Source organism: Salvia miltiorrhiza, chromosome 1, assembly GCF_028751815.1.
Source record: "Salvia miltiorrhiza cultivar Shanhuang (shh) chromosome 1, IMPLAD_Smil_shh, whole genome shotgun sequence".
Lineage (NCBI taxonomy): Eukaryota > Viridiplantae > Streptophyta > Magnoliopsida > Lamiales > Lamiaceae > Salvia > Salvia miltiorrhiza.
This window is the reverse complement of record NC_080387.1, coordinates 64,442,495-64,470,368: the sequence shown is the minus strand read 5'-3', so window position 1 is coordinate 64,470,368 and position 27,874 is coordinate 64,442,495. Positions and strand designations below refer to the sequence as shown.

The following is a 27,874-nucleotide window of genomic DNA, read 5'->3' as shown; positions in this document are numbered from 1 at the left end:
CAACAAACTGGCTGCTTATTTAAGTAGGGATAATAATGAAACCTAACATACCAGAAATTTTCATACTAAATATCAACCACTCAAACAAATTTAGTCGTCCATCCACAATCCCAGTTTCAAGGAAACACAATTTTGAACTCTGATAGTATTATTTTTCGGTAAAATAAAAATGGAACAGATTCAATTCAATCCTATTCCTTTGTGAAATTGTCATTAAATCAAATTGGACAAGTACACATGTCTACTCACATCATAGACGCAACACAAAATTGCCTTGTGTTGGCTATATCAACTTCATCTTTCACATCTTCAACAAACCAGCAATGCTCAATGTAAATTATTTAATGCTTTCTCCAACACAACTTGGCCGGTAACAAAATGAATGGAAGATGTAATTTCTTTTATATCGAAAAAGAAATTATCTAGACAATAGATAATTTTGGAACACGAGTTCAGAATAATGGAATGGGGAAAGGAGATAATTTCACTTCAGATATAATTTCATATCAACGGTCTGTTCAGGATCCCAGGTAAAGAAGATAACAACACATGGAATCTCAATACAGACCATACCGTTAACTGTCAGATCGTCACAGATCAGCACTGGCACAATCACAAAAATCATCCAACTCTTGTCCAGAATTCAACTACCTCCAGATTTCAGCGTATTACTTAACCTACTCAATTGGAAATAGGGATAAAAACAAGGTAAGATCATAGTATTGAGGCAATAAGGAAAAAATGATCACCAAATTTAACCTTGTAAAAGGAATGGTAAAAACATAACCACATAGTTGGATTAAGATTAACTGCATATCATAGAATAGGAATCGGGATGCTGCATGAATACGAAATATAACGGAGGTGCATGGTGTTGCTTATTGATCCTGTTGGGAGTAAAATTGGTTGCGTAATTCAAGGGAGAAAAATGATAAGAAGACATGGTTGCCAATCAAGTAGAGTAACTTCCAATCACCTTTGCCGGGGAGTATTGAAACATACAGGAGTATCCAAACATCATATATAAATGAAAAATAGATATGCAATTATGCTTACCAGTCCAAGCCCTCGAAAAGGCCTTCTCCTTTTATGGCAGAAGTTTTAAAAATGGCCCACTGGCGGTTCTTGATCTTGTGCAACTCTAACGCTTCTGTTATGGCAGCATCATCAAGTGCCCCAGGAAGATCCTGTTAACCATCAGCATAATAAAACAGAATTTATGCATGGTAATTACACGAAAAGTCAATTCAAACTTCACAGCAAAGGTGAAGTTATGCGTGGTAATTACATAAAAAGTCAATTCAAACTTCACAGCAAAGAAAATACCTGTTTGTTTGCAAATAAGAGGACAACAGAACCTTTTAGCTCTTCCTCCTGAAAGAACAATGATATATAAATAAATATTAAGAGCAGAGAAAAGCACAAGCGAGCATGTAAAAGCTTGTAATCACTAAATAGAGCATGAACTAGAAATATTAAGTGTGTCGCAACACAAATCCTCAGTGCCATTACTGCTATAGAAGTTCCAGTCGACTAGCCAAAAATTTGATTTATATGCTCTAACCTAACCTTATACATTGCAGTTCCTAAATACAAAGAATTTGAAAGATATTATAATAGAGATTTCTAAACTTACGAATTATGCAAAACCTATTTTCTGTACACGTAGCGTGGCTAGGATGTGAGTGGCTATCTAGTGCAATATTGGAGAGCTTTGGGATGCAGAACATGATCTTCTGTCTAATTATATAGATCCTTGAGATAAAAGGGAACAATGGATCAAGAAAGGCAGAAAAGCAACTTATAAATTTTTGGGGTAATTGCCTGGAAATCCATAACGTATACACGGAATTGGTTTTTGCACCTAATTTTATTTTTCTACTTTTAAATACATAACCTTTCATTTTTGTCTCGAATTTATCCGGTGATTGGTTTTTTCTCACGCCGGCGCCGGAATTGACACTGTGGCAGCCAGAATTCTCCACTTGGCACATTTATGACATGTGGAAAAAAAATAAAATAAATAAAAAAACAAAAAAAAATCCAAATCATATCTTCCCCAACCTAATTCACCTCCCCCCTTCTTCTTCCCCCTTCCCCCAGCCCGCTGACCATATTTCACCTCCCCCCACCCGCCGGCGCCACCACCCGGTGACGCCCCCTGCCGCCGCCACCACCCTCTCCCTCCAGATCTAAAACCAAGCCACGGAAGATATGATTTGGATCTAAAACCAAGCAGCCGCGGAAGTTGCGGAGGAACGGGGCGGATAACGAAGTCGGCTCTGGGATGAGGAGGAACCCACGATGGCGCATGAGGGAGGAGCCGCCGATTTGGGGGTAATCGATGAGTTTGCCGAGCTAAGGTTATAGAATAAGGAGAAAATCGAAGTTGAGGCGAAGCATGGGAGGAATGCGAACACTAGAAAGACTAGAAATTCGGTGAAAAATGAGAATTTGGCGAAGGGTTTGAAGAATTTGGGGCCTAGTGGAATCAAAGGATCGAGAGTATTAAGCACTAGGAGTACTAGGAGCTCAAGAAAGGAAGAAAATATCGAAGAAATTGCAGTCGATTTGAGCGTAATCGAGGGCAAGAGGACGACGAGAGGTGGAGGAAGGGTGAAGTAGCTATTTGTGCAGACTACTTGTGACAAAAATGGCGGCAAATGTGTGGTGGCGGAGGGGGAGGGGGGCGGCGGGTGCCGGCATGTGGTGGCGGCAGGCGGCGGCGGCGGGTGGGGGAGGGGAAATTAGGGTTTGGGAGTGAGGATGTTGGGGAAGATGATGATTTGGATTATTTTTTTGTTTTTTTTTTAAAAAAAAATCACATGTCATAAATGTGCCACTGTGTAATTTCCGGCGCCGGCGTAAGAAAAAACCGGTCACTGGACAAATTTGAGATAAAAATAAAAGGTTATGTATTTAAAAGCAGAGTTTTTAAAATAGGAGCAAAAACCAATTCCGTGTAAACATTATAGATTTACTGGCAATTACCCCTAATTTTTTTGGATAATATCAAAGAGGCAATTCAGTTTACTGCAGCATATTATCTAAAATAGCCAACACAGAGCGTTTCTGCTCAATCAAGAGCATGAAATACTAGTATTTGGTACCAAATATTTGACTTCATGTTCAATACAATAATAACGATGAACAAAATATATTAACAAGTTCGAAGAACTAATAATATTTGGCCAGATGACACCTACTAAGATGCCTAAACTGGGATATATTGTAGCTACTAATTTGGCAAAATTGGAAAACATTTCCCCTATTTTCCCTACGAATGTGGTTTTTGAAGGATATTAAAGAAAATAAACAAATAAATAAATAGAATCAAAAACAAGAGCACCTCCAATATTGCATGAAATTCTTCTTTGGCTATCATCAGCCTATCAGTATCACTTGAATCAACAACATATATTATAGCTTGCGTGTTAGGAAAATAACACCTCCAGTATGGCCTAAACAAGAAGAATTGAAGTGTACAATGAGTGACAGCTCCAGAAAGCTTCAGAAATATATTCTCAAAGCCATGTCACCCAAAACTGAGTAAGCATATTAGAGTAAACATAACTTATTTTTCCAGATAATTTATCAGAGAAGACATAACTCCCGATAAAGATATATGACAAAATTACACAATATTCTCTGTCTAAAAGCATAGGAAAGTATTCCCATTGTAAGGAAATCCATTATATCTTTTTTCCGTCAAGATATTTATAAAGAAACAGGCCTGCCTGTGTTCTCTAATGACTATGCTTCTCAAAATAGATAAATTTGTATGGTATAATAAGCGAATAGATTATGTGCTACAAATTACAGAATCATAGAATGAAAAGCAGTTACCTGATACTAGTTTGTCCACCTGCCATTAGCCAAAAAAACCTCTATGTTAGAATATTGATCATGACTCTCCAAACAAATCAAAGTTCCCTTCATTAGCTTTACATAATTACACGCACTAATTGAATTCCTTCAGCGAATTTTCATTTTCTATCTAATCTATTTTCGCTGGAAATGGTATAGCATACGCCTAAGCCACCACTCTCCAAGAATTTAAATAAAAAAAAAGGTGGAAGCTGCTTTGCGTCTGTTTCTTGCTTAGAAACAATTAATAAGAAAACATAGCTTAGGTGTGGGACCTGAACTACCCCTCCTGGGACAACCCTACTTATAATTCAGTGCAGACATTTTTCAGAATCCAAAGGTTGCATCTCAATCAAATCCTTTTGACTGAATATAGGATTATATTCTACACTCCAAAAGTGTGCTTGACACACATCAAGTTAGATCTTCTGAACCAAAAAATTATTGTTGCAATCAACACTAACACAAAGCATGAGGCCTCCTGCCACAAGGTGGGTTCTTATAAACTCTTTTGTATATGTTATTAAATATTAAAGAAAATTAATTATTCAAATAAAGAGAGGCGATTGCATCCACTTCAAAGTAAATGTAACTTCCTCCAAAAATCTATCTGGGACATCACATAAAGAACCAATAACCTAGGTCAGTACAACAATCTTCGATATATTTGACAATATTCCCATTGAGCAACAGTCTTTAGTGTGATGATTAGCACCTTCCACTGAATTACAACGCAAACAACTCAACTATGCCATTTCTTTTCCTTTCATATTTTAGGAATCTGATAAGACCTTTTACATAAAACTTACAAGTCCTTTAGATCCCCCCCATGTAGTACTGACAAATTTCAACGGTTGGCAGTAATGAATTGTCACGTTTTCATTAATCACAATTCCAGAGAACCAATGTGCGTGAAAAATGAGAAGCTTATACCATAACTTGAACAAAATAAAATGCTACAATTCTGAGTCAAATAACATAAAGCTACATGCAAGCAAATCATTCTAGAAAGGAAGTTTGAATCAACATACCTAGGTCCCAAACTTGAAACTTTATGTTGTTATATTGAACGGTTTCCACATTGAACCCAATTGCTGTAGAAAATAAAGAATGACACGTGAGCCAAGAAAAATAAAATTTTGTTTTCTCTTCACTGGATATAGATATACAAAGTTTGTGCATCAATACGGCTTAACTACGAAGCATTGACACACAGCTAAAAAAATACGAAATACAAGCTTAGGAGCAGAGAACCAGCTTGAATAACAATTACTTAGAAATAACTTAAATCATCCACACTCTACATTTATACATTTTTCTTCTACATACCAAGTTAAAAAAATAAGACTGAATACAATAATGCGATTCGAATATCATCAATTCATCATAGATTCATAAACGGGAAAGAAAGCCGAAGCTGAAAATGTGACACTCACTTGGAATAGTGGAGACAACTTCGCCCATCTGAAGCCGATCTGCAAGAACAGATATTAAAAAAAAATAAGATCAAAAACCCACAAAGACGCGAGTCAACAATATGCAAGCGCGAAAGCACAAATCCATACAAAGAATGGTAGTTTTTCCCGCATTGTCGAGCCCCAGGACAAGGATCCGAGCTTCCTTATTCCCAAACAGCGACGAAAACAACCGCGTAAAAACAATTCCCATCACTCTCTCTTCACCTTCAAATTCGATCTCACGAGGAAAAAGAATTCGAAAACTCCAGATTGGTTCGAGCAAAATATCAGCACTTTATCATCCTTCAAAGGAGTTTCGCAACAATGAAATTGTAGCCACTATTACGTAGCGTAGCTAAAGTTTGCAGTAGAGGAGGACGCAAATGGGAGGATCTACCGGAGAGAATGAATGCGATTTGGGTGGGTTGAATTGTGAATATCAGAAGTAATGGTGGCGAATTTGCTATTTTAACAGAGATTCGGGACACATGGGACCAAACTTGGTTTCTACATAAGTAAACGTGGCTTTTCTTTTCTTTTTCTTTTTTGCGTTGATTGTTGTTTTCTTCTTTTTAATTCGCTTTGTTTGTCTTTTTCTTTTCTTTTTTGTGTGATAAATTCGCTTAAGTTTAGAAGAAAATGCCCCTCAAAAAAAAAATGAAAAGTTAACGGTTCAGACTTTAGATGAGCCATGCACTAATTTTATAATAATAATAATAATAATAATAATAATAATAATAATAATTAATTGCATATAAATTATTGAACTTTGAACAAATTCTCATTTTGCACATGAATTTTAAAATCTTTATTAAAATTACTCAATTATTAATTTCTTTTCATTTTACATATTTGTTTATTTTCCGATCAAATTTTGAGTTTGAAATAACGTCGTTTCCATCCAACTATATATTACAATGTCAATTCTATTTTTTCACACGGTCATATTTATGCTACGCAAGCATATTCATGCCAAACGAGTATTATTTATACCATGTTACCACGATGAAAAATGAACAAATATGTAAAATGAGAAGAAATTAATAGTTGAGTAATTTTAATAAAGATTTTAAAGTTCATATGCAAAATGAGAATTTATTAAAAGTTCAGTAATTTATATGTAATTAATCATAATAATAATAATAATAATAGTAATTTGAGCTTTTTTTATCCTCACAAGAGTGAAAAAATTACCCACACAAATATGAAAAAACTACCCGCACATAGACGGGATTGTGGGGATATTTGAATAAATCCCTGAGTTCGAATTGATACATTTGTTGTGCCGCCGTAGTGATTTGGTCATCACTCATGGCGCTCGCTAATTGGCTCGACATTTTTCGTAAATGGACTTTCAAACATTTACGTCCTTTTGAACTCGAGCTTGATTCTGACAGCACTTGGCTCGTTAAGCTAGTGAACATATTTGAATTTGATTGTTTGCAAACATGTTTGTGAGCTTATTCAAGAACCTTCAATCAAGTTAGTACACAATCCTTAAACGAGACGAGCTCGAGTAACATATTAGTTAAGAAAATTTTCCTAAATTTTTAACGAATTCGAGTTCAAACACCATGTATACGAACATCTAACGAGTTGAGCTCAAGCTCGAATTCGACATTATCGAGTATCACACGAGCTGAGCTCAAACCAAGCTCAAGCTAAAGCTCGGTAACTGGGGGACGAGCCGAGCTCGAACAGCAAGCCAAAAGCTCGAATTGAGCTTGAACACCCGAATATTCAAACAAGTCGAGTTCGAGCCCGCTAGTATTCAACTCGCATCAACTCGTTTACAGCTCTAGTATTAGGAGGTCGTTGCTCGATGTATTTCCTTGTGATTTCCCTCCAATAGACGAGAGCCTTTTGATCAGCTCTCTTGACGATGTTTAGCGTCGCCTCGATCTACAAGGTACATATGAGCTCCATCTCCGTAGAGTGTAGCCGTCGTGTTGCTTAATTGACTACGACATGACGGGTATCTCGGTGATTTCATTGTCTTAAAACAATTTTTTTGTTCTAGTTTATCCCCCTCAAGACCCGCCGGAGTGAAGGCGTTTGATTATTAAGAGAATGGCGAACAAGCACTGCCGAAAAAACTGGAAGCCCCAACGACATGATTTTGTAGGTTGTTCCACTAATTTTCAAATTCACAAATCCGTATTAATATTAATATAGATTTCATCTCCTTAATTGCATAAAAAATACTACCATTCACTCCTTCTCATTATTGTGTGTTATTAAGAAGAATAATGATTAAAGAATAAAAGTGATAGAAAGTTGCAGAGCTCCACAACTTTTTGTGAGGGTAGGTGGTTTCTTTTTATGAAATAGACCATTATCAATGGAACAAGCAAAAAAATGAAAATGAACCATTATCAATGAGACAGAGGGAGTATAATTTAAAAATATTAAAATTTAAAATAGTTATAATTAAACAATCAAGTAAACTTAACAAGCCATGAGATGAAGTGAAAATATATATATATATATATATATATATATATATATATACTATATAGGATTAGGTTCAATGAAAAAGGCCTAAATGTAAGAGAGAAGAGAGAAGAAATCTCATCCGTTGATCTTATATAATCTAACGGACATGATTTATTCACGCCATGTTCAACAGATTTTTTCGTTGAACATTCGTGAACATATACAATATTTTTGGGGGTTCTGGGGTTTGACCCCCCATACGTTCAACAGAAAAATCCGTTGAACATGACGTGAATAAATCATGTCCGTTAGATTAGATAAGATCAACGGATGAGATTACTTCTCTCTTTTTTCTTACATTTAGGCCTTCTTCATCGAACCTTGGCCTATATATATATATATATATATATATTTAAAGTGATCCTTGTATAAACTAATCTTTAATAGACTTATTTAAAGCTAAAAGAGTATATAATTAGATTCTTCTCAGAAAAATTAAGGGGAAAGAAATATGCATAGAAAAGTGAATGTAGCCTAGTTTATTGAAGTTGTGTTCCGAAGCAAATAAAGGGAAAAAGGTCCACCCTATATTGCAGACTGGAATATCATCTCCGCCAACTCCTGCAATCACGATTTGAATGAATGAAATGTTTAAAACTCAAGCAACTCTACAATCTACAATTGTTGTTACCTGCTTAGCAGAACCAACTTTGGATTCCCCCCATTTTATAGCCTTCTTCTCCAGTAGATCGAAATCAGCCTTTCCAGCCTGTTGCATCATTCCACGGTCAAGACTCAAGCAATACACAACAAAGGAGTAGGTACCATCAAAATTAAACTTGCCTCGATTTGGGCTCCCAATTCTGTGTCAAAACTTTGATACCTCTTGCGAACTAGCTCATCCAACAAACCGCCCTGCTCGAGTACGTGGACACATAATTTAAGTAAGGCATAAAACATGGAAGGTCTTCAAAAAGAAAGATATATAGAATCAAGACACCATCACCTCAATTAGCTTGGCAGCATTTCGGAGGCCTCGTGCAATAGTATCCATACCCGCGATATGAGCTATGAAAAGGTCCTCAACATCTGTGCTTTCTCTCCGCCTATTAAACATTAACATCAACAATTTTAAGGATACCATGAACCATTGATTACATTTTATGTATTCAAGATAGATCCATATAACTTTTTTTATTAAGGATACTAGATCTTAAATCGGAAACCAAATGTAAGTAGCCAATGAGAAAGCTTACAGTTTTGCATCAAAATTAAATCCTCCAGGTGCCAATCCTCCCTGTGGTGCATAGATAAACAAGAAAACCTTGTTTATTAGCTTATATGAGCTTCTGATACTTCTTTCATTGTGAATAAAAAACTACAAAATCCACATACATTTTTAATAACAGAGAGCATAACTAGAGTTGCTTCTCCTACATCCATCATAAACTGGTCTGTATCCCAACCTGCAACAGGCCAACACTCGTATTATAACTTGCTGACACAAAACGAATACGATGCGTTTAACATTAGTAAAATAGAGCTCAGCAGAAGAATCTATCGAGCATACCAACTTGAGGGTCTCCAGAGTTTGCATCAATATTCCCCAATATGCCATTAATTCTAGCAGTCTCAAGCTCATGATGGCAGCTGCGTTGTACGAGAGGGTGTCAGGAATGCTAAATTCACTTATGTATGGATGGTGGGAAACAAACAGAAAACAGCATACCTGTGACCCGAGAGAGTTGCGTGGTTGCACTCAATGTTCAGCTTAAATTCATCTGCACAGAAGATGAGGAAAATAATAAATGCAAAAGACATTCTTTACTGAATCAGCAGCATAGTCTGTCTCTCAAAAATGAAGACGAAAGAGGTAGGGGTTTTCTCCACTTAACTAACAACTTTGCTTTCTTGACGTTGATAGTAGTTAAATATAACCTTTTTTTTTTAAAAAAAATTGTGAAACTATAAACTGAATAGAAAATGGAAAAGAAAATGAAGAACTGAAGTGATTTCATTTATCATACAATATTTCTAAAAAAAAAACTACTCCTATAACAATCAAACTCTCATGTATACACCTCATTCCATCAACAATGAAGTTAGTTTTCACAGATAATTCATCAGGTAAGAGTACTGTAGACATATCGTCGCAAAAGGCAAAGCCTGAATATGCAACACCAACACCAATTAAACTCAAATATTCCGCTGTCAAACAGAAATTTTCTTGTTACTTTGCAAAAATTCCAGAATGCCATAATTAATACCTATCAATCCGTATTTCCGGAGGAAATTAGCTGATGTTGCAGCATCCCAATCATACCTGGCAAGATTGAGAATATGTCGTGTAAGCTGAACAGTCTTATGCATAGAATGTAAAGGTTGACAAAAACATACTGGTGTTTAGTAGGCTCCTGGGGTTTAGGTTCGATGAGCAGTGTTCCTGAAAACAATTTTCAATGTCAGCTATTAGAGAGAAAAACATTGTTTCCTTTATTAGTTTAACCGTTGGCAACATCAAATGAATCAAAGAGTTAGGAATGCATTAAATTTTCTGGCAAAGTGCTAGTCAAGCATTAGGACAAGTTTGAGCTACCATTCACATTACTGTTACAACTCAGAGAAATATACATCAGTTCCTACACAAAGTTGAAGATAGAAATACCATTGAATCCAATTTTCTTCTTGTAGGCAACAGCTGCTTCAAAAAAACGTGCCTGCAAGCATATGACAATCATGTAATTCCAAATTTTGGCAAATAAAACATAATGTCAGAAGAAGCAAACACAAAAGGCACAAAATTATAAATCTACAAGGCATGAAAAGATAGCATAACATAATAATCATACCATGTGATTCAGCTCTCTTTCCATATCTGTGTTCAAAAGAGACTGATAGCCTTCACGACCACCCCAGAAGACATAATTTTCTCCGCCTAGGTAATGTGTAACCTATCAGCACAAAATGGAATGTCAAACGTGCATTTATATTTTGTATAACTTGAACATGACCAGGGGAGTCGACCACCAACCTCAATTGCCTTCTTGACCTGTGCTGCCGAGTATACATAAACTCCTAGTTCAGGACTGCATAACGAAAAGGTCAGAATGTCAGACCAGCGGAACATTCAATAAGTCATCAAATCAAGCCAAATATATAGCGTCATGTACCTAGTTGCAGCTCCATGCATGTATCTTGGATGGAAGAACAACTGAGCTGTACCCCATAAAGGACGAATCCTTGTACCCTAGTTGTTCACAGAGAACAATATTGGAAGAAAGTATCTATGAGCATCCAAATTAAAGTTTCTGCATTTTTCTCGATAAAAGCTTCAAAGTGTTTACAGAGAGAAATGCATTGATCTCAACTTCCACATGCATGAATCGAATAAAAAGGGAGATTGTTACGTTATATCTTTGTTATCATTTAAAAGCCAATACGTAATTCAACCATGTAAAGTTACCTGAAGTTCTTTGGCAAGAGCTACCACTTCATCCAAGTTAGCATTAGATTCCTACGAATTCACAAACAATTAAAAAATCCAATATTTGAAATTTAAATTCACAACAGATTAATGAGATAACTTTCAAACAGTAGAGCTCCCTGATATCCAAAGGACTATGATTTCCTTTTCTATTTTATTGTCTTCAAAAGGGAAAGAGATACCAGGCAAGCATATTCACTGCATTCATGCACTAACAACTAACCTCAATTGTTTTACCCTCTGGGGCAATATCCCTGTCGTGGAAGCACCATCTGTCAACTCCAAGCTTATCAATGAACTCGAAATTTGCCCTCACTGAATAACCAAGGTCCAAAAAACTTTAGATTAACAAATTCATTTAACCCTATTTAATTGAGAACTTAATATTTGCAGCATAACCATACTTCTTCTCTTTGCCATTGCCAAGGAATTAGTGCCATCTTCCCAAGGCCACATCTTGGTCGGTGCACCAAACGGATCACCGCCTGTTCCACGAAATGTATGCCAAAATGCAATGCTGAACCTCAACCAATCCTATGTCAAATTAGGAATTTTAGGTTCCATAACTCAACCCATATAATCCTCTAGAATCTAGATTGCTGAAAAGCATACAGCATTACCACAATAAAACCCTCACCTTCATCTTTTTACCAAGAATTTCCTCTTCGGCATTATACCATTTGTAGGAGAGAGGATTCTTACTGGTAGGACCCTGTATTAGCCAAGCATAATCAAAATCACCATATTCATCACATGACTATTTAACAAATTCCAGCTAAGGAAATTGAAATAAGCATATTCTTCACTGACTATTATTAAGAAAAAGAAAAAGCTGATCACAAATTTCACCTCGTACTTAATTTTTGAAATGCCTGGGAAAAATTCCCCTTCCCATTCACCAGAACCAGAATCACAACCACTTGAAACATCAGCAGGGCACGTCGGTGGCGGCGCAGCAGTCTACGCTCGTATTCATTCAGTTCGTAATTAATCGTAAAATTAACAAAAAAAACCACATGAACGTGCACAAAGGATTGCAACAAAATTGGGAAAATAATACGAGCTGAAAAAGATAGAATCTTTACCGCTATATAAGAGACCACATTTAGAGACAATAGCAACAACAAGAACTTGGGGCTCTTCATTTTAATTTCTCATGAAATAGAATGACTGCAACCAGATTTAGGAATTCGTAAGCGAACCAATAAAGTCTGAAAGAAAAATTTCAGAGCAAACAAACATGCAACTCCTTTAGTAACCCATCATCAGTCGTCACACACAAAAATGAGTTATTGATTGTTTAGATTATACTTTTCCACATCACATCAAGCCAACACCCTTTTCAGCTTCTCATCAAAACCGACTTTAAACCTCAGCTTTCTTCAAAACCTTTGCAGATTCCACACACACACACACACAGAAGAGACACAAGGCCTTTGACCAGAAATCACCGATAACAGAAAAAAGTGATAAAAACTTACCGATGAAATTGGGTTGTTGAGTTTGAGTAGCCAAGGTGGAGCAACAGAGAGATTTTATACTACCGAGAATGAATTCTCTGGGCTAGTTTAGTAATTCACTGCAAAATCTTGATATAATTGGATAAAATAGATCTTTTTCCCAAATACTTACAATGTTTACGTTGGTGAGCCATTAATATTGATATAATTTTTGGAGGAAAAAGTATTGTTTTCGTACACGTCTCGTGGCAGCTATTGACTTCCCTATTTTGCCCCTAATCTTTATGACGGATTTCGAGGCATTTTGATTGATAATTGCGAGGGTATACTAGTAAGTGCGCTGCATTAAAATTTAAAAAGATCATTCAGGTGAATCATGACTAATTATCTAATCATTGCCCTTATCCGTTCGAATTTTCGTTTGAGAAATGAGTAGGCCATGGATGACGCGGAATAATTACCATTATCAAACTCAGTATGACTTTTCTTTTCAGGTAAACATTACTATACCGAAACGTATTTAACATTTTAGAGAATATGTTCTTTAATTTGAATAAATATATAGAAGTATCTAGGGTTAGTTACACCAAAAATCATAAATTTTGGGCCAATTTCCAAACTTGCCATGAACTTTCTCTTCTTTTTTTATCAAAAATTCCATAAATTTAAGGAGTTGAACAATTTTTCCATGACTTTTAAGAATCTCCAAATTGAATGCTGACTTGGCACCGTTTTAGTAATCTGAGACGTGACATGGCATAGCCGGCGGTGAACAAAAACGACGTCGTTTGTTGGGATTAAAACGACGTCGTTTTGAGCCCAACCGTGCCATGGTTGGTGGCTGCGGATCTGCGAACCCTTTTGCTCAATCTGGGAGGTGGTGGATCTGATGATGATGATGATGGTGGAGGGCGGTGGAGAGAGCTGGGTCTGGGCTCACAACTCACAAGAAACCATAAATCACAGAGAAGAGAAAAACGACGACATTTTTTTCCACAAGCAAATGAGGGTTTGAACCAATTTCCACTCCACTTTTCTTTATATCCAATGCTAAAACAGGGTTTCGATTTAATCACCTGAAATCACCTAAATAGGGTTTCGATTTAATCACCAATTTCCATTCCACTCCACTTTTCCAAGAGCAAATGTGGATTTATTACAATTTTCTGAAGCTTATGTTTCTTCTGAATTTTTCCTTGTTAATGATGGTGGTGGATCTGGTGATGATGATGGCGGAGGGCAGTGGAGAGAGAGATCTGCGTGTGTGGTTGGCGGCGGCGGATCTGGTGATGATGGTGGTGGAGGGCAGTGGAGAGAGAGAGGGCGGTTGAGCGGTGGATCTGTGTGGGTGGTTTGGCGGTGGCAAATCTGGTGTGATTTTTGGCGTAATTAACCCAAGTATCTATTGTATCAATTTTTTGTTATTTATCTTTCGGAAAAAAAAAATCGACATACAACTATTTTAAACAACGCGGCAACATTAAAATGTGTTTTCTTTCTCAAAACAAGAACTCCCAAATCACACAATACACACAGAAATGAAGAACTCTTAACTCTGCGAGACCCAATTGAACCATCTTCCCAAAGCATCGATTCACCCCGAGCTGCTTGTGCCTACACAATCGTTGAACCTTCTTCTCACGCTGCCTAATAAGAATGTCAAACACATCTTCTTTTAGTGAGGATTCGATGTGCCACAGTGAAGGAAATATTGCATTCATGGAGTATGTGATCTTCTGAGGTTGTTTCTCATGGAGTATGTGATGTTGCATAGGCACAAGCAGCTGAGTAAATCGATGCTTTGAGGAGAAGGTTCAGCTAGGTCTCGCAGAGTTAGGGTTCTTCATTTCTGTATTGTGTGGTTCGTGAGTTTTTGTTTTGAGAAAGAAAACACATTTTTAATGTTGCGATATCAGTTAGAACAATTGTAATTAAAAATTTTGTTTTCGGCCCAAAAAAACCACGTAATATGCTTATTTTGTTTCAATGATATATTTAATTTAATTTCATAAAAAATTATTGCATATATTTTCATGAATACAAATAATGAAATTATAGGGAAAATATAGAGAGAGAGAGAGAGCAGGTGAGCATACAAATAATCTTTTAATTTTATGCTAATTACAAAATTGTTGTCATGCAAATAATTCTTTAATTTTATCTTTATTTATAAAATTGTCATATATTCAAGACGTATAGTATAAACTAGTAAGTGACCCGTTGAAATTCGACGGGATCTATTAAAATATAAATTTATGAAATTATTAATGTATTTTTTATTTCATGAATTTTTTGCACTAAAATAAAGAATTTAATGAAATTATTTTAAAGTAAAAGATTATAATATTTATTTAAAATTGACCGACCTAATTTAAATATCTTATGAAATTTATATGTAAGCAAAGTTTCGATTCAAAAAATATTAAAAGAGAAATTGAAACAATTATTTGAAACATAACTATATTATATGTCTGTAGTATGAATTAGTAATTAAAAAATAAGAAAAAAATAAATTAGATAATATCACTAATGACTTAACTTTAAAAGTTTGAATAAATTATAAAATTTGCAATTACCTCATAATCTATCGAAAATTTCATCATACACCACATTAGTTGTTGCGTCTTGCGTATGACCTCTTTTTTTAGTGACTTTTGAGATTGTCGCGTAAAGTTGTCCATAACTAAAAATAGGTTTCGACATGTATAATCCTACATTTGAAAGAGATTATCCATGACTTTTATTTATTGTCGACATAGCAAAACAAACACTCATAGAGAATTGCCTTCTCTAAAACCGAATTGGAAATTTAGTGAGTTGCGATGAAATTATAATCATTCTAGCTATAGAAAACTTCTTGCATGCATTTTTTTTTCCTGAAATGAGTTAGCCTTCACTTACGTGTTCCCCAAGTTGAGTTACTATCAGCTTGGTGCCACTGCATAGCTCATTAGATTGATCATATTTTTTAGAAGCATGATTATGCATTTTTCTTTCGAATTCAATTTAATCTCATAACTCGACAATCCTGAACACTTGATCGTGTCGAAATATTCAACTGAGAATACCTATTCATCGAGGTCAATTTGTCCATCTTCTTTGCAAATGTTGTCTGAACTTAGGTAAACCCTTTCTTTGGTAGACATTAGAGACATGACGTAATCATTTATCGTATCAACCATCTCATTAGGGACTAAGATAGCTATATTCTTAAACATTTCTGTATCAAATGCATTAATAATTACGTTGTGGATATAAATATTTTTTTCTTGATTTGTGAAATATTAGTATAATGATTTTTAGATATTTCATAGTTTTTAGATATATACTGATTTTTAGATATTTAATGGTGTACATGGAAACTGATTAAAATTTAGAGAAAAAAAAAGAATGTAAATCAAGTACGTTTTTAAATTGAAATTGGAGAGTTGGATATCATGAAGTATAATATTACAATAATCATTACAACCTTAAAATTACAAATATATGTATTTTCTATTTTTCGTGTATGGATATAAATAAAATTTCATTAATCAGTGGAATACTAATATAAAGATTTTTAGATATTTAATAGTTTTTAGATATATAATGATTTTTAGATATTTAATAGTTTTTGGATATGGAAATGATTAAAAAATAAAAAATAAAAATGAATAAGAATTGAGGAAAATTAGAAAAGAGTGATCGTACGACGCCACATAGGATAAAATTTATTTTGTTGGAATATTTATATAATGATTTTTAGATATTTAGTTTTTTAAGTATATCATGATTTTTAGATTTTTAATGGTTTTTAGATATAGAAATTGATTAAAATTTAGAAAAAAATAAGAATCAATGAGAATTGAGGAAAATTAGAATTGAGTGATTATAGGATGCCACGTAGGGTAGGATTTATTTTGCTTTAATATATATATATATATATATATATATATTGAGGAAAATTAGAATGGAGTGATTGTACGACGCCACATAGGATAGAATTTTTTTTTAGAATATTTATATAATGATTTTTAGATATTTAGTTTTTAAATATATCATGATTTTTAGATTTTTAATTGTTTTTAAATATAGAAATTGATTAAAATTAAAAAAAAATAAGAATGAATCAGAATTAAAGAAAATTAGAATGGAGTGATTATAGAATGACACATAGGATAAAATTTATTTTGCTTTAATATAGATAGATGATTGCAACACTTTCAAAAAGTTTTGAAGAAAAAGAAAAGTTGTGGTCAATCCGCAAGACAACATAAGTTTTTGTGTTTATGATATATTCCCTCATTTCACAAAGATTGTATAAGATTGTATGCTTATTATAATTTTTGTTTATTCACAAAGATTGTATGCTTTCATTTTTTGGAAACTATTAAAATTTGTGCCCTTTATTGCACCACACAATCTTGGTGGATGGGAGGGAGTACATGATTAGAATAATAATCCGAAGTCAATCTTACAAGTCTCAATTCTAAATTTATTTTTATAAAACCAAAAACTGATACATCTATCTTATATCTGTTATATTGAAATATTTCATGTATATTACTCCTTACCAGGTAATAGAAGTTATGGCTGAAATAATAGATCCAATAAATAAGAACTTTTCAATAACATTGCACAGAGTCGAGTCTAATTATTTTTTAATGTGAAAATCTCTTCTTTCCGAGTAGAAGATGAAGAAAGCTAGGCTGCTAGTGTTATAATTTTGACATCTAAATGTAAAAATGAAGTCCAATCTTACAGGGTGTAAAACGAAAGACAAAATACATACAAATATGGAATGGGGACAAAAAACTACAATACCACTTGCTAACTATAAGCTTGATACACAGCTACATAACAAAGTTATCTATCATATGTTGCACCACATCAGCACCATCTGAATTTAACCAGTAGCTCTTAACCTGAATCAACGTTTGCATAAAATAATTACTAGCAGAAGAAGAAAAGTGCTAAAGAATGAATCGAGACAAACACTATTCGTCTTGATATATTCCATATATTCTTCTTGATCTTAACATGAATATAATGCGCAGGTACAGAAACTGCAAAAAGGGTGACAGTATCTATGATGAAGGTATCTGAATATACATTTTTCAGCATCCTACTCCTGCTTATCTACGTTTCCTGATTCCAGAACTGTGCGTGGAGGGTTTATTACGACTCACTATAACAAAGGGACTCCTAGGTCTTGCAATAAACGTGTTTTCAGTTTTTCGTTCAGACCTTATCAGTTAGTGAGTAGACTAACTTGCATATGTTGTCTTCATTTCTTGGAGTTTTCTCACGAACTCTTAATTATTCCTCACTACAATTCCAGATCCACGAAATTCAGAGTCCCGATACTACACTACTACTATAACTACATCTTGCTGACTCTGATTAATTCCATTTTGCCATAAATGAAGAGAAATAGATGAGAATTTTCAGGGGTTCTTAATCAGATGAGCGTCACGACAAGTGCAACTACAAAATGACAAATCACAATTTATGAAAAACTAAGGAACCAAAGAACCCTGATTAACTCATCATTCTTCGTATGAGCGCATGAAGTTAACGAGAGGTACACCAAATGCTTTTTAAAATTCAGCTCTGAATAGAATGCTTACCTGTATGGTATTATGTGCAACGTATCGCTGTCTGCTTTTGTGAAAGCTAACATCAATACGCTCCCAAGATACTTGATTAAGACCTCTAATCATCTCCTCTACACACAGAATTTTGAAGTTCCTGTTAGCACTTAAACACATGAAGACTTTATCTTACGCAAACACAACACACAGTAGAGTGTAGCCAACCTTCCAAGTCAATAACCTGTGTTCCAACAGCAGAGGATACTTTACTGTTTACATCTTCAGTTATTCCCTGTTCTACATGGACGATGTGAGGATACTTCATATCATTCACAAGAAGACTTTCCTGTAGAAGAATCAGAGGAAAAATGACTATCACTTCAACATTTCATGAAATAAGAAGAGAGTGTTCAAATTGGGAAAACATAAACCTAACCTTTGGTAGTTCGTTTTGACGGCGGATTGATGAAGTTCTCCATCCCACCACATCTTAGACATCAGTGAAGGCAAATGTAAGTTTATCAAGAAGGAAGGCAAGAACTTTTCTGCTACAAGAAAAAGGATCATAAACTATTTAAAGGATACGGTCATAGTTTGCGTTGGCATATACCACACGACGCTTGAAAGATCGTAATGCTGATCTGAATATAGGGTCAGAGTTGTCAGAAGATAACAAAAGAGACTTCATTTGCTAACAAGTGATATACAGAGTGATCGTGCTGCCAAAAATCGCATACTAACATGAAATGAAGGTCAGCAGAGTCCTTGACCATCTGAAGCAGGAGTGGAAGTTTCCCACCATCATTATCCGTAAGGAAAAGATGCTTCCCTGATCTTCCAGCAATCCAGTGTGCAGTTTGTGAGGCACTCTTTTCCAGAAAAGGAAGCCCGCAGAGAAGCGGAAGCTGAAAAATAGTGAAAAATGACATGAAAAGAAAAGGCACTACATGATGCTTCATGCTTTGCTGAAGTAAAACAATCAATATATCAAGAGATACAGTAAAAAGGCTAAGTGGAATATAATTAGCCATCAAGCCCCCCACCTGTTTATGTCCATCGAGCCCAAATGAAAAAAACGAGAAAGTAAGAAAGTAAAAGATAATACAACTACAGAAACAAAACCTAAAAGTAATTCCACGCCTACAAACAATTTCTGGTGAAGTAAAATAATACACTCACCTGTTTATGTCCTCTTGAACCCAAATGCGGTGTTGCAAACGTCACAAAGTTCACGGGTTCCAGGCCACCTATATTTTCTTCATAAAATTCGTCGTTTAGTGAGGTGGAAACGTTGGCTTCACCATTTGAGCAATACCCAGGAATACTTGCAGAACTGGTTTTGGCGGAAAGTCTGTATAACCTGCCTATGGCATAACGTGCTACGAGTCCGCCTAAGGAATGAGCAACGAATGAAATTTTGCGAACTCCATGCCAGCGCCTGATGACATCCATCACCTGCACGACTGCTCTATGTGATCACAAATTGATAGATCTGATTTTCCAGGTTTCTTCCAACACTGGGAAACAAGAATAATATGCTGTTACTACCAAAGTACCTCTTCAGCGAGCCTTTCGCCCATTCTATCAACACCATCAAAAGTCAACCTGGAAGGATTACACTCGCTACCTATTCACAAGCATACATTAAAGATATATATATTTTTGCATCTAGGGCAGTTGAATTGAAAATTACATATTACGTACATAGAGCAGTTCATAACATTTTTTTCGAGGAAAAAAAGAAAAGAACATCTTCATAAAGCAATTAATGGAAAAAAAAGTGAAACATGAGAAGAAGAGTTCTCTACGTGATATTATACACTGTAGGGTGAGAACCAGCAAACAAATCACTCACGGTGAACAATGACTTTGTCGGGAAGGTTCTTCACAAATTGATCAGCAGCATATCTCCAATCTGCAGCACTGGAGACGGCGAAATCTAAGCAAAACTTGATAATAACAGATCCAGATGACTACATGGCAGTTGCATCACAATCCCACTCGAAAATTTAGGTGCATCAGGTAATATTTCAAACCTAAGAAAGAGTTCTTAGGGGTTTCTATCATGCATTACATGCCTAAGCAATGATCTCATTTTCACTCTGCAACTTATATTTTAAAGACAACCTGACATTAATTTTTCTATATGCCAGTTCTACGACACAGTGAAAAGGCAATACTTTCTACAATATGTAAAGTTGACCATATCAAATGTTGGCTCCACAAGAAGAAAGAAGCATGACATTTTGGGGGGCAGGGTGGGAGGTGGGGGGGGGGGGGGGGTATATTTTTAGGCAAAGGCTTCAGGGTGATTTGTTTTGGCTTTGCTCATCTTATGCAAAAGATGTATAAGTTCAACTATATTAGAATGTGCCAAGAATTACTCCATCGTACAATCATTAATTGAACAACAGCTAATCATGAGGAAGGTTCAAAACCACTCAATTGCTCTATCTGGAACTTATTATCATTAGCTCAGCCATTTTGTACATAAACTGCCAGATCTATAGGAAGGAAGCTCCATTATGAACAAACCTAAATCTTGTTTTACATATTGATCATCCATACAAACACTGATATCTATGAATTGGATGAGTTCCTCCCCAATAAATAAGCATCTGGACCATTAAATTTCTGCCTTATCAATATTACTTCAAGAGTAGACCAACCCGATGGCTTTCATTTCAATACCAATAAATATAGGTAAAAGAATCTAAAACTTTATGAAGAAATTTTTGGCCTATCGGCAATGGAATTAGTGAAGGAAGTAAACGCTAACGGCTAGATCAGTACACCATTACTCAATTTTCCAACAAAGCAACAATCCTATTGCATAATGGTAGACGATAATAAAAAAAATAAAGATTATAGCAAAACAGAATATGCAAACAGAATATCAATAATAACAAAATTATGTCAAGATCAATTATTTACCTCCCAATGATACCATTAACCATGATAACAAGATGGTCAGGCTGCACTTTAGAGTCGGCCACCGCCGCATCGAAAAGATCCTCGCCGCCGTTGGCGGCCTCGACTTCCACCTCTGTCTCCTTCTTGGAGCAACACCCCTTGAAGCAACCCCTACTCAATTTCTGCAGAAATCCCATTTCACCACGCTCATCCACCAACCACAATTCACTGCCCCCTCCAATTCTCGATCTTCTCGCAAATCCGAAGCTGAAGTTCAGCACAACCGCTGAAAATTGAGAATTTGAAGTGGGTTTTGGGTTTGGAACAGTGGGTTGCAGAGGGAACTTGGCGGTGGCGATCATGGAAAGTTGAAGGACTTAAAGGACAGAATCTGGGGGGAAAAGTGTAGACTGTAGAGAGAGAAAGGAAGTGAGAGAGAGAGTGTGTGCGAGTGCGTGACAGAAGTTCCCGGAGATTCTACCCAATACACTGATGATGTAAAAACCAGATAATAATGGGCTCTGATGGCAGATTTTGGTGGGGAAATTGGAAAGATTTGGGATTTCTTGTTCAAATTTAGAAGTTCTTCCAAACTCCGAGAAGTATTTCCAACGTGGTGACATTTAAATTTAGCACGTGATGTTTTTCACGTTTTATCATTTGAATTGAATTGCTCTATGGTTTAGTTTTCGATTTCTATTTTATGTTGGAATTTTTGACTCTCAATTGTTGTGCGCAGTAGATTTTTTTGATTAAAAGAGAATTTAGAAGAGGTATTTTGGCGCAATGGTTTGTTCTAATAGAAGACTATGACAGTTATGTATGCTCATCATTACCAAAATTTTCATTTGTTTTCGGCCCGTGATAATCATTCTTTCTCTTGTTTCTTTAGCTACTACTCCCTTCGTCCGATTCAAATGACCTTATTTCTATTTTTAAGTTGTCCCATTTCAAATGATCTCATTTCATTTATAGAAATATTTAACACTATTTTTCGGATGGTCTCACCACCACTTTACACCTTTTATCACACATTTTTTAATCTCCGTGCCGAAAAATTTAGGATCATTTGAAGCGGGACGGAGGGAGTATTAGTAACCGGACTTTCTCTTTTGAAACGTTTAGTAACCAAACTTTATAAGAGCGTCAATATTCGTTGAGTAAGTTGCTTTACTCAATTAAGGAGAAGATTATTTATGAGTAAGTAGTTTGTATTGGAGAGACTCATCCAACTTACTTATATTTATTAAATTTGATTTTTGTATTTTTCATTTGCTTTACATTGCATCAACTTAAATAACACAATTACTTGAAATTAAAATTTCATTAATTTAAATTACATAAAATTGAAATTACATAAAATTTAAAAAATAAAACATAGCTTAAAATAAACATCTAAATAACTATTTCGGCCCTAGAGGTCCGAAACGTGCCCAAATGTGCTCGATAAAATCCGCTTGGAGCTTGGCATGCATCTGCCTATCTATGAGAATTGCATCTCTATGCACGTATTCCTCGAAGTTAGACGGGGTCGATCGAGCCATCTCCGACGAGTCACTACCAGACGCCCTGTGTCCCAAGTAGTCATCTCTCCAGTGGGTAGTTCATTCCCATTTGTTCTCCATAATCATGTTGTGAGAAATAATACAAGTCAACATGATGTCTTTGAGATGGTCAATGCACCAATTTCGGACCATATTTCTAATGATTTCCCATCTAGCTTCAAGCACTCGAAAGGCACGTTCGACATCTTTTCGTGCCAGTTCTTGCATCTTCTTAAACCTCGCCTCTTTCGGATTGGTCGCCAACGGTGGGCTCTTAACGAACTTTGGCCACTCAGGATAGATGTCATCGCACAAGTAGTAGCCCATCTGGTAGTAGTGCTGGTTGACCTCAAAGATCACCGGCGAAGACGTTCCTCCCAAGACGTCGGCGAACAGAGGCGACTGGTTCAGAATGTTGATTTCATTATTTGAGCCGGCGATACCAAAAAAAGCATGCCAACTCCACAAATCGTGGGATGCAACGGCCTCCAAGATCAAGGTGGGTGCATACAATCAAGACTCCTGAGCATCCCGGGAAATTCAAGTCGCGCCTCGTGCATCTGAAGCAGTCGTTGGACGTCCACCAGTGTAGGACGCCGAAGATACTCGGCACCGTATGCCCGGATGACAGCTTTGCAAAACTTCTTCAGGCATGACCGTCTAGTCGTGTCAGCAATTTTCAGATACTCGTCAAAAGTATCCGTAAAAATACCGATGGCTACTTGTCGGATAGCCACCGTGCATTTCTGCAACGGCATGAGAGAGTCTTGGCCCATAGCATCCACCCCTATCTGGAAGTAACTATCAAAACCTTGCACACCATCGATGATGCGTAAGAATAGCTCCTTCTGCATCCAAAAACGACGTCGAAAAAATGTTGGGCCGTACGTCTGATTGTTGTTGAAGTAATCTCGAAGAAGTCGTTGATGGGCAACCTCACGATCACGATAAACGAACCCTCTATTGAAAATAACAAGTCACTAGGGAGTGAAAAATTGAGCAATCGTATTTTGCGACTGGATGATGATATACATGATTTCTTGCGTCTTCCCCTCAGACGAAGACGAAGTATCATCGAACCATGAAGCCATTTTTTGATGGAGATGAAGTAAATGAAAGGGAAAGAGTGAAAGGGATGGATGAAATGAAGAAGAAATAAATGATTTATGTAGGAGGGAAAAGGAAATAAATAAAAAAATAAAAAAATTGGCCGAAAATAACTATTGAAATTCAAAATATTTTTTTTAATATGGCGCGTGTATTGCACGTGCCTGAAATAAAGGCGGATGAGCCTTACTCATCCGAATGAGTAAGGCTCGAGTAAGCAGGGGGCTAAATCGGCTTATTATTTGTGTTATTCAACATTATATACCGACTTATTCATAATTCTCATGTCTCACTGTTCGCTAATATTTTCACCACACCGCAAGTATACGGGTAGTTGTAATATATGGAAGCAAGGTCGTATCCCACAAGGATTAGTAGTTCAATCTAGTGATTATCCTAAGTCATTATGCTATAGCTATTTAGACTAAACAATGAGGTGAGTGGTTTGATTAACTAACAAATTCAAAGACAAAATAAGAACAATCAAACAAAGTGGATTAATTAAGTGATGAAGGTGGTTTAGGGATTAGGCATCGATGGATTAGCAATGGACTTCAAATTAGCTCAATATTAGTCTTGATATTCCTATTTATCTAGAGTGATCTCCCCACTAGTTCTAGCCCCCTCCCGGACGACTAAAACGGTAGATTACGGGTCATAGTTGCCGTCCCCGGTCAACTTCTAACCTATAACTCCCAAAAGCACAAAGGATCGGTAAACTCTCACCCAACTCTCAACCTCCCGGTTTATTGAGTCAATATGTTTCAAGCTCCTAATCTATTATGATTATCCTCTCCCAATTCAAATCACAAATTAGAAATGCATAGAAAGTGGCCAACAATCCATACAAGAATTAAAGCTAGGGCTTGAAAAGATAATAACAAGGAAATAATCAAGACATATATTAAGCATAATAATCAATCCATCACATAATCAACTAGCCTAATCCCCAAACCAATGGGGGATTTATTCAAACATGTTCACAAACAACAAACCTAAATCAAAGAAATACATAAATGAAAGAGAGAGTAAGAAGTGACAAATCCTATTAATGAGCTTTCTTCAATCTTCTCTCCTCTTCAATGCATTCAATCTTGGTAAAAAGATGTGGTAATGGAGGCTAGGGTTTGGTGTGGAGGAATTGGGGAAGATGGAAATGGGTGTGTTGAATGTTGGGGATGATGAATAGTGTGAGGAAAAGGGGGAGAAAGGGGTTTAAGGGCTGAAAAACGCGACTCCGCTCTTTTCCCGCGGTCATGGCCCGCGCCCGTGGTGCTCAAACGTGGGCAAAACTCAGGGAACCCGCGGTCCCGCCCCGCGGCCGCGGGTGGTGACCGCGGTACACCCCTGGAATTGGGAACAGCTGACCCGCGGTCCCACCCCGCGGCCGCGGGTGGTGACCGCGGGGGTACTGGGCGTTTTGCACAGTCCGCTCGTTTTGCTCCGTTCTCCCTCGTCCGGACTCGGATTTGGTCGCCGTTTGCGCTCACGGATTCCTCTCGAGACGTACTTCAATCTCATATCTTCAAAATGCTCCAATTAATCCTTTATTTTTCCTGAAATTACTCCAAAACTACACCAAGATATCAAATCTTCATAAAACTAAATATTCGGGCACAAACAAGCATTCACAAGCAAAACATGAAGGGAAATGACAACAAAACATGTGGAATTGAGGTATGAAAACCATGTTTGTCACTCACGAAAAATAGTAATCTCACTATATATATGGGCGCGCTCCAGTGAGACCCCCTATTTTTCGTGAAACACTGAGGATAATGAATAAGACATACTAATGAACAAGACGTATATCTAACGAACAAGATGTATATACTGATGAAAAACAAAATTTTAAAAAATGATAATGAATAAAGCATATATACTGATGAACATGACAATATATACTAATCATCAGTATATACTGATGAATAACAAAATTTAAATTATTCTGCTTCCTCCTGAATTAGAACCCTGCGAAAAAAAATTCTCCCTCCAGAAATAATATCAGTCATAGGATTGATAAAATAAACGCACCAGATCGTGCCCTAGATCTCGCTAAAAGTAGGGGTCTCATTGGAGCGGCCCTATATATATATATATATATATATATATATATATATATATATGGAAGAGTTCAATGAAGACCACTCCCCTATATAGAGAATGAAGACCAAATCAGAGCCATTGATCTCACCAAAATCAATGAATCAGATTAATCCGAATTCTTCAAGTTTAGGAAATCTCGTAAATTCCTCATTTTCTAATTTTGTTGGGAACCAACGAACATTATTATGAACTTACGAACATAAGTATGTTTATTTGTATGTTCATTTATTTTTATATGAACATATCGACGAACATTAATATGTTCATTTGCTTTTTATACGAACATTAATATGTTCGTAAGTTCATAATAATGTTCGTTGGTTCTCAGAATTGAAAAATGAGGAATTTACGGAATTTTCTAAACTTGAAGAATTCAGATTAATCTGATTCATTGATTTTGGTGAGATCAATGGCTCTGATTTGGTCTCTATATGAACAAAGCTAAACTTTATGATTTCTATGTAGAACACGTATGAATTTGCTGTACAAATATACGAATTGCAAAAAATAAAAAAAAATTCTACCTATGGGATTCGAACTCAGAACCATGAATTCATCCAGTAAGGTGATGAATCAACCGTAGATCTTGATGATCTAAAGGTTGATAACGATTCATATTTTATATTTTAAGAGGTGTTTTTATTTTAGCATATTATATATATATATATATATATATATATATATATATATATATATATGGGTGGGCTACCGTGAGAGCACATCTTAAAAAAAGAAATAAGAGCAATTTTTAATGTATGAATTTTATGTAGAACACGTATGAATTCGCTGTATAAATGTATGAATTGTGAAAATAAATTTTTGCTACCTTTGGGATTTGAACTCAGGACCATAAATCCATCCAACAGGATTACGAATCAACCGTAGATTTTGATGATCTAAGGGCTGAAAATGATTTTTATTTTATATCTTGACAAATGCTCTTATTTTAGCCCTTCGGAGGGCTATGGTGAAACACAACCTGTAGTGTATAAAATAGGAATAAATTTACATCATTCATCTACTCATAATCTAATGGTCAATATTTAATCTTTGAAAAGTCGTATATATATGTCTGAATTCTATTTAAAACACTTATGAATTCTTAGTATAAATGTATGAATTACGAAAATTAATTTTTTGTTGCCTATGATATTTGAACTCAAGATCATGAATTCATGCAATAAAGTGATGAATTAATCGTAGATCTTGATGATCTAAGGACTAAAAATGGTTTTTATTTTATCTTTAACATGTGTTTTTATGTTAGCTAGCTCACTATTACAGACGTGAGTTGCATGTCTTTAATTTAGGACAATTTCATGCCACAAAATCTTGAATATCCAATGGATAAGATTTGTTCTTATTTTATACATTAAAAAGTATTTTTATTTTATATTTTAGAATATATTTTATTTTAACTTACTCACTCCAATATATATATATAAGTTCTATTGAGAATTTGATTTTCGTAAAAAATGAGAATAATGAACAAATCAATAAATTCTTTGAACATACCAATACAAGAGCACCCATAGTAGGTGACTCGATCGGCGCCACTAGAGTCACCCAAAGATCGTGTCCCCCACTACAGCAGCCATGGACTTGAAGCTTACCCGATTTATCGGGTGATGCCTGATCTTCTTTATTCAATGCGCGTGTGGACACGCGCTTATTAAAAGAAAAGTTAATTCTTTAAATTTGAATCTAACGGCTATATAGCCGAATTTTCCTTTTTTTGTTCCAACGGTTTTCTAGCCATTTTTTCTACTTTTTTTTTCCTTTCTATAAATACCTCCCTAATTTCTTCATTCACACACACAAATAATTTTCTTCTTCAATCTTCCTCTCTTTATCTACTACATTTCCATATTCTCTTCGTCTAAAAATGACCGAATGGTTAGAGAATACTTCGTCGTCTTCGTCCGAT

The 27,874-nt window shown here is 35.8% G+C and overlaps 4 protein-coding genes across 4 annotated transcripts; all 4 read right to left on the bottom strand.

Moving 5' to 3' along the window:
* Nucleotides 1-379: 379 nt before the first annotated feature.
* On the bottom strand, nt 380-5,891 carry LOC131004995 (ADP-ribosylation factor 1-like). Its single transcript, XM_057931772.1, has 8 exons — nt 5,433-5,891; nt 5,304-5,342; nt 4,899-4,961; nt 3,847-3,865; nt 3,350-3,461; nt 1,327-1,374; nt 1,057-1,187; nt 380-677 (listed from the first exon to the last, which is right to left on the bottom strand). The coding sequence occupies exons 1-8, from the start codon at nt 5,533-5,535 to the stop codon at nt 644-646; spliced, it is 549 nt and encodes a 182-aa protein (XP_057787755.1). The 5' UTR covers nt 5,536-5,891; the 3' UTR covers nt 380-643.
* A 2,293-nt stretch (nt 5,892-8,184) lies between these two features.
* On the bottom strand, nt 8,185-12,905 carry LOC131004993 (xylose isomerase-like). Its single transcript, XM_057931770.1, has 21 exons — nt 12,726-12,905; nt 12,330-12,414; nt 12,094-12,204; nt 11,882-11,956; nt 11,649-11,778; nt 11,468-11,559; nt 11,224-11,274; nt 10,931-11,007; nt 10,792-10,846; nt 10,610-10,711; nt 10,426-10,477; nt 10,158-10,203; nt 10,028-10,083; nt 9,490-9,541; nt 9,331-9,410; nt 9,156-9,226; nt 9,017-9,057; nt 8,767-8,866; nt 8,604-8,675; nt 8,452-8,529; nt 8,185-8,381 (listed from the first exon to the last, which is right to left on the bottom strand). The coding sequence occupies exons 2-21, from the start codon at nt 12,387-12,389 to the stop codon at nt 8,346-8,348; spliced, it is 1,437 nt and encodes a 478-aa protein (XP_057787753.1). The 5' UTR covers nt 12,390-12,414; nt 12,726-12,905; the 3' UTR covers nt 8,185-8,345.
* Nucleotides 12,906-17,296: 4,391 nt separating this feature from the next.
* LOC131004979 (uncharacterized) lies at nt 17,297-22,008 on the bottom strand. The gene is made up of 10 exons (XM_057931760.1): nt 21,212-22,008; nt 20,133-20,200; nt 19,834-19,904; nt 19,457-19,732; nt 19,019-19,182; nt 18,863-18,918; nt 18,714-18,766; nt 18,503-18,623; nt 18,314-18,411; nt 17,297-17,608 (listed from the first exon to the last, which is right to left on the bottom strand). Exons 1-10 carry the CDS (start codon nt 21,550-21,552, stop codon nt 17,537-17,539), a joined length of 1,320 nt encoding a protein of 439 aa, XP_057787743.1. The 5' UTR covers nt 21,553-22,008; the 3' UTR covers nt 17,297-17,536.
* Nucleotides 22,009-22,593: 585 nt separating this feature from the next.
* Nucleotides 22,594-23,825, bottom strand: LOC131011480 (uncharacterized). The gene is made up of 4 exons (XM_057939273.1): nt 23,767-23,825; nt 23,319-23,694; nt 22,874-23,220; nt 22,594-22,759 (listed from the first exon to the last, which is right to left on the bottom strand). The coding sequence occupies exons 1-4, from the start codon at nt 23,823-23,825 to the stop codon at nt 22,594-22,596; spliced, it is 948 nt and encodes a 315-aa protein (XP_057795256.1).
* Nucleotides 23,826-27,874: the final 4,049 nt, after the last annotated feature.

Excerpts from the sequence above, each read along its gene's own strand:
- LOC131004993 (XM_057931770.1), bottom strand. The coding sequence starts at position 12,389 with ATGAAGAGCCCCAAGTTCTTGTTGTTGCTATTGTCTCTAAATGTGGTC. Across the intron at positions 10,847-10,930 it reads ATGCATGGAGCTGCAACTAG|TCCTGAACTAGGAGTTTATG; the intron begins GTACATGACGCT and ends TTCGTTATGCAG. Across the intron at positions 8,676-8,766 it reads ATGCTGCCAAGCTAATTGAG|GGCGGTTTGTTGGATGAGCT; the intron begins GTGATGGTGTCT and ends GTACTCGAGCAG.
- LOC131011480 (XM_057939273.1), bottom strand. The coding sequence starts at position 23,825 with ATGGCTTCATGGTTCGATGATACTTCGTCTTCGTCTGAGGGGAAGACG. Across the intron at positions 23,695-23,766 it reads GGGAAGACGCAAGAAATCAT|AGGGTTCGTTTATCGTGATC; the intron begins GTATATCATCAT and ends TATTTTCAATAG. Across the intron at positions 22,760-22,873 it reads AGAAATATGGTCCGAAATTG|GGCGTCTGGTAGTGACTCGT; the intron begins GTGCATTGACCA and ends CTTGGGACACAG.
- LOC131004995 (XM_057931772.1), bottom strand. The coding sequence starts at position 5,535 with ATGGGAATTGTTTTTACGCGGTTGTTTTCGTCGCTGTTTGGGAATAAG. Across the intron at positions 1,375-3,349 it reads AATTTCATGCAATATTGGAG|GAGGAAGAGCTAAAAGGTTC; the intron begins GTGCTCTTGTTT and ends TTGTTCTTTCAG. Across the intron at positions 1,188-1,326 it reads TCTTATTTGCAAACAAACAG|GATCTTCCTGGGGCACTTGA; the intron begins GTATTTTCTTTG and ends GATGGTTAACAG.
- LOC131004979 (XM_057931760.1), bottom strand. The coding sequence starts at position 21,552 with ATGATCGCCACCGCCAAGTTCCCTCTGCAACCCACTGTTCCAAACCCA. Across the intron at positions 18,919-19,018 it reads TCTGCTGACCTTCATTTCAT|ATCAGCATTACGATCTTTCA; the intron begins GTTAGTATGCGA and ends CCCTATATTCAG. Across the intron at positions 18,767-18,862 it reads TGCCAACGCAAACTATGACC|ATGTGGTGGGATGGAGAACT; the intron begins GTATCCTTTAAA and ends CTGATGTCTAAG.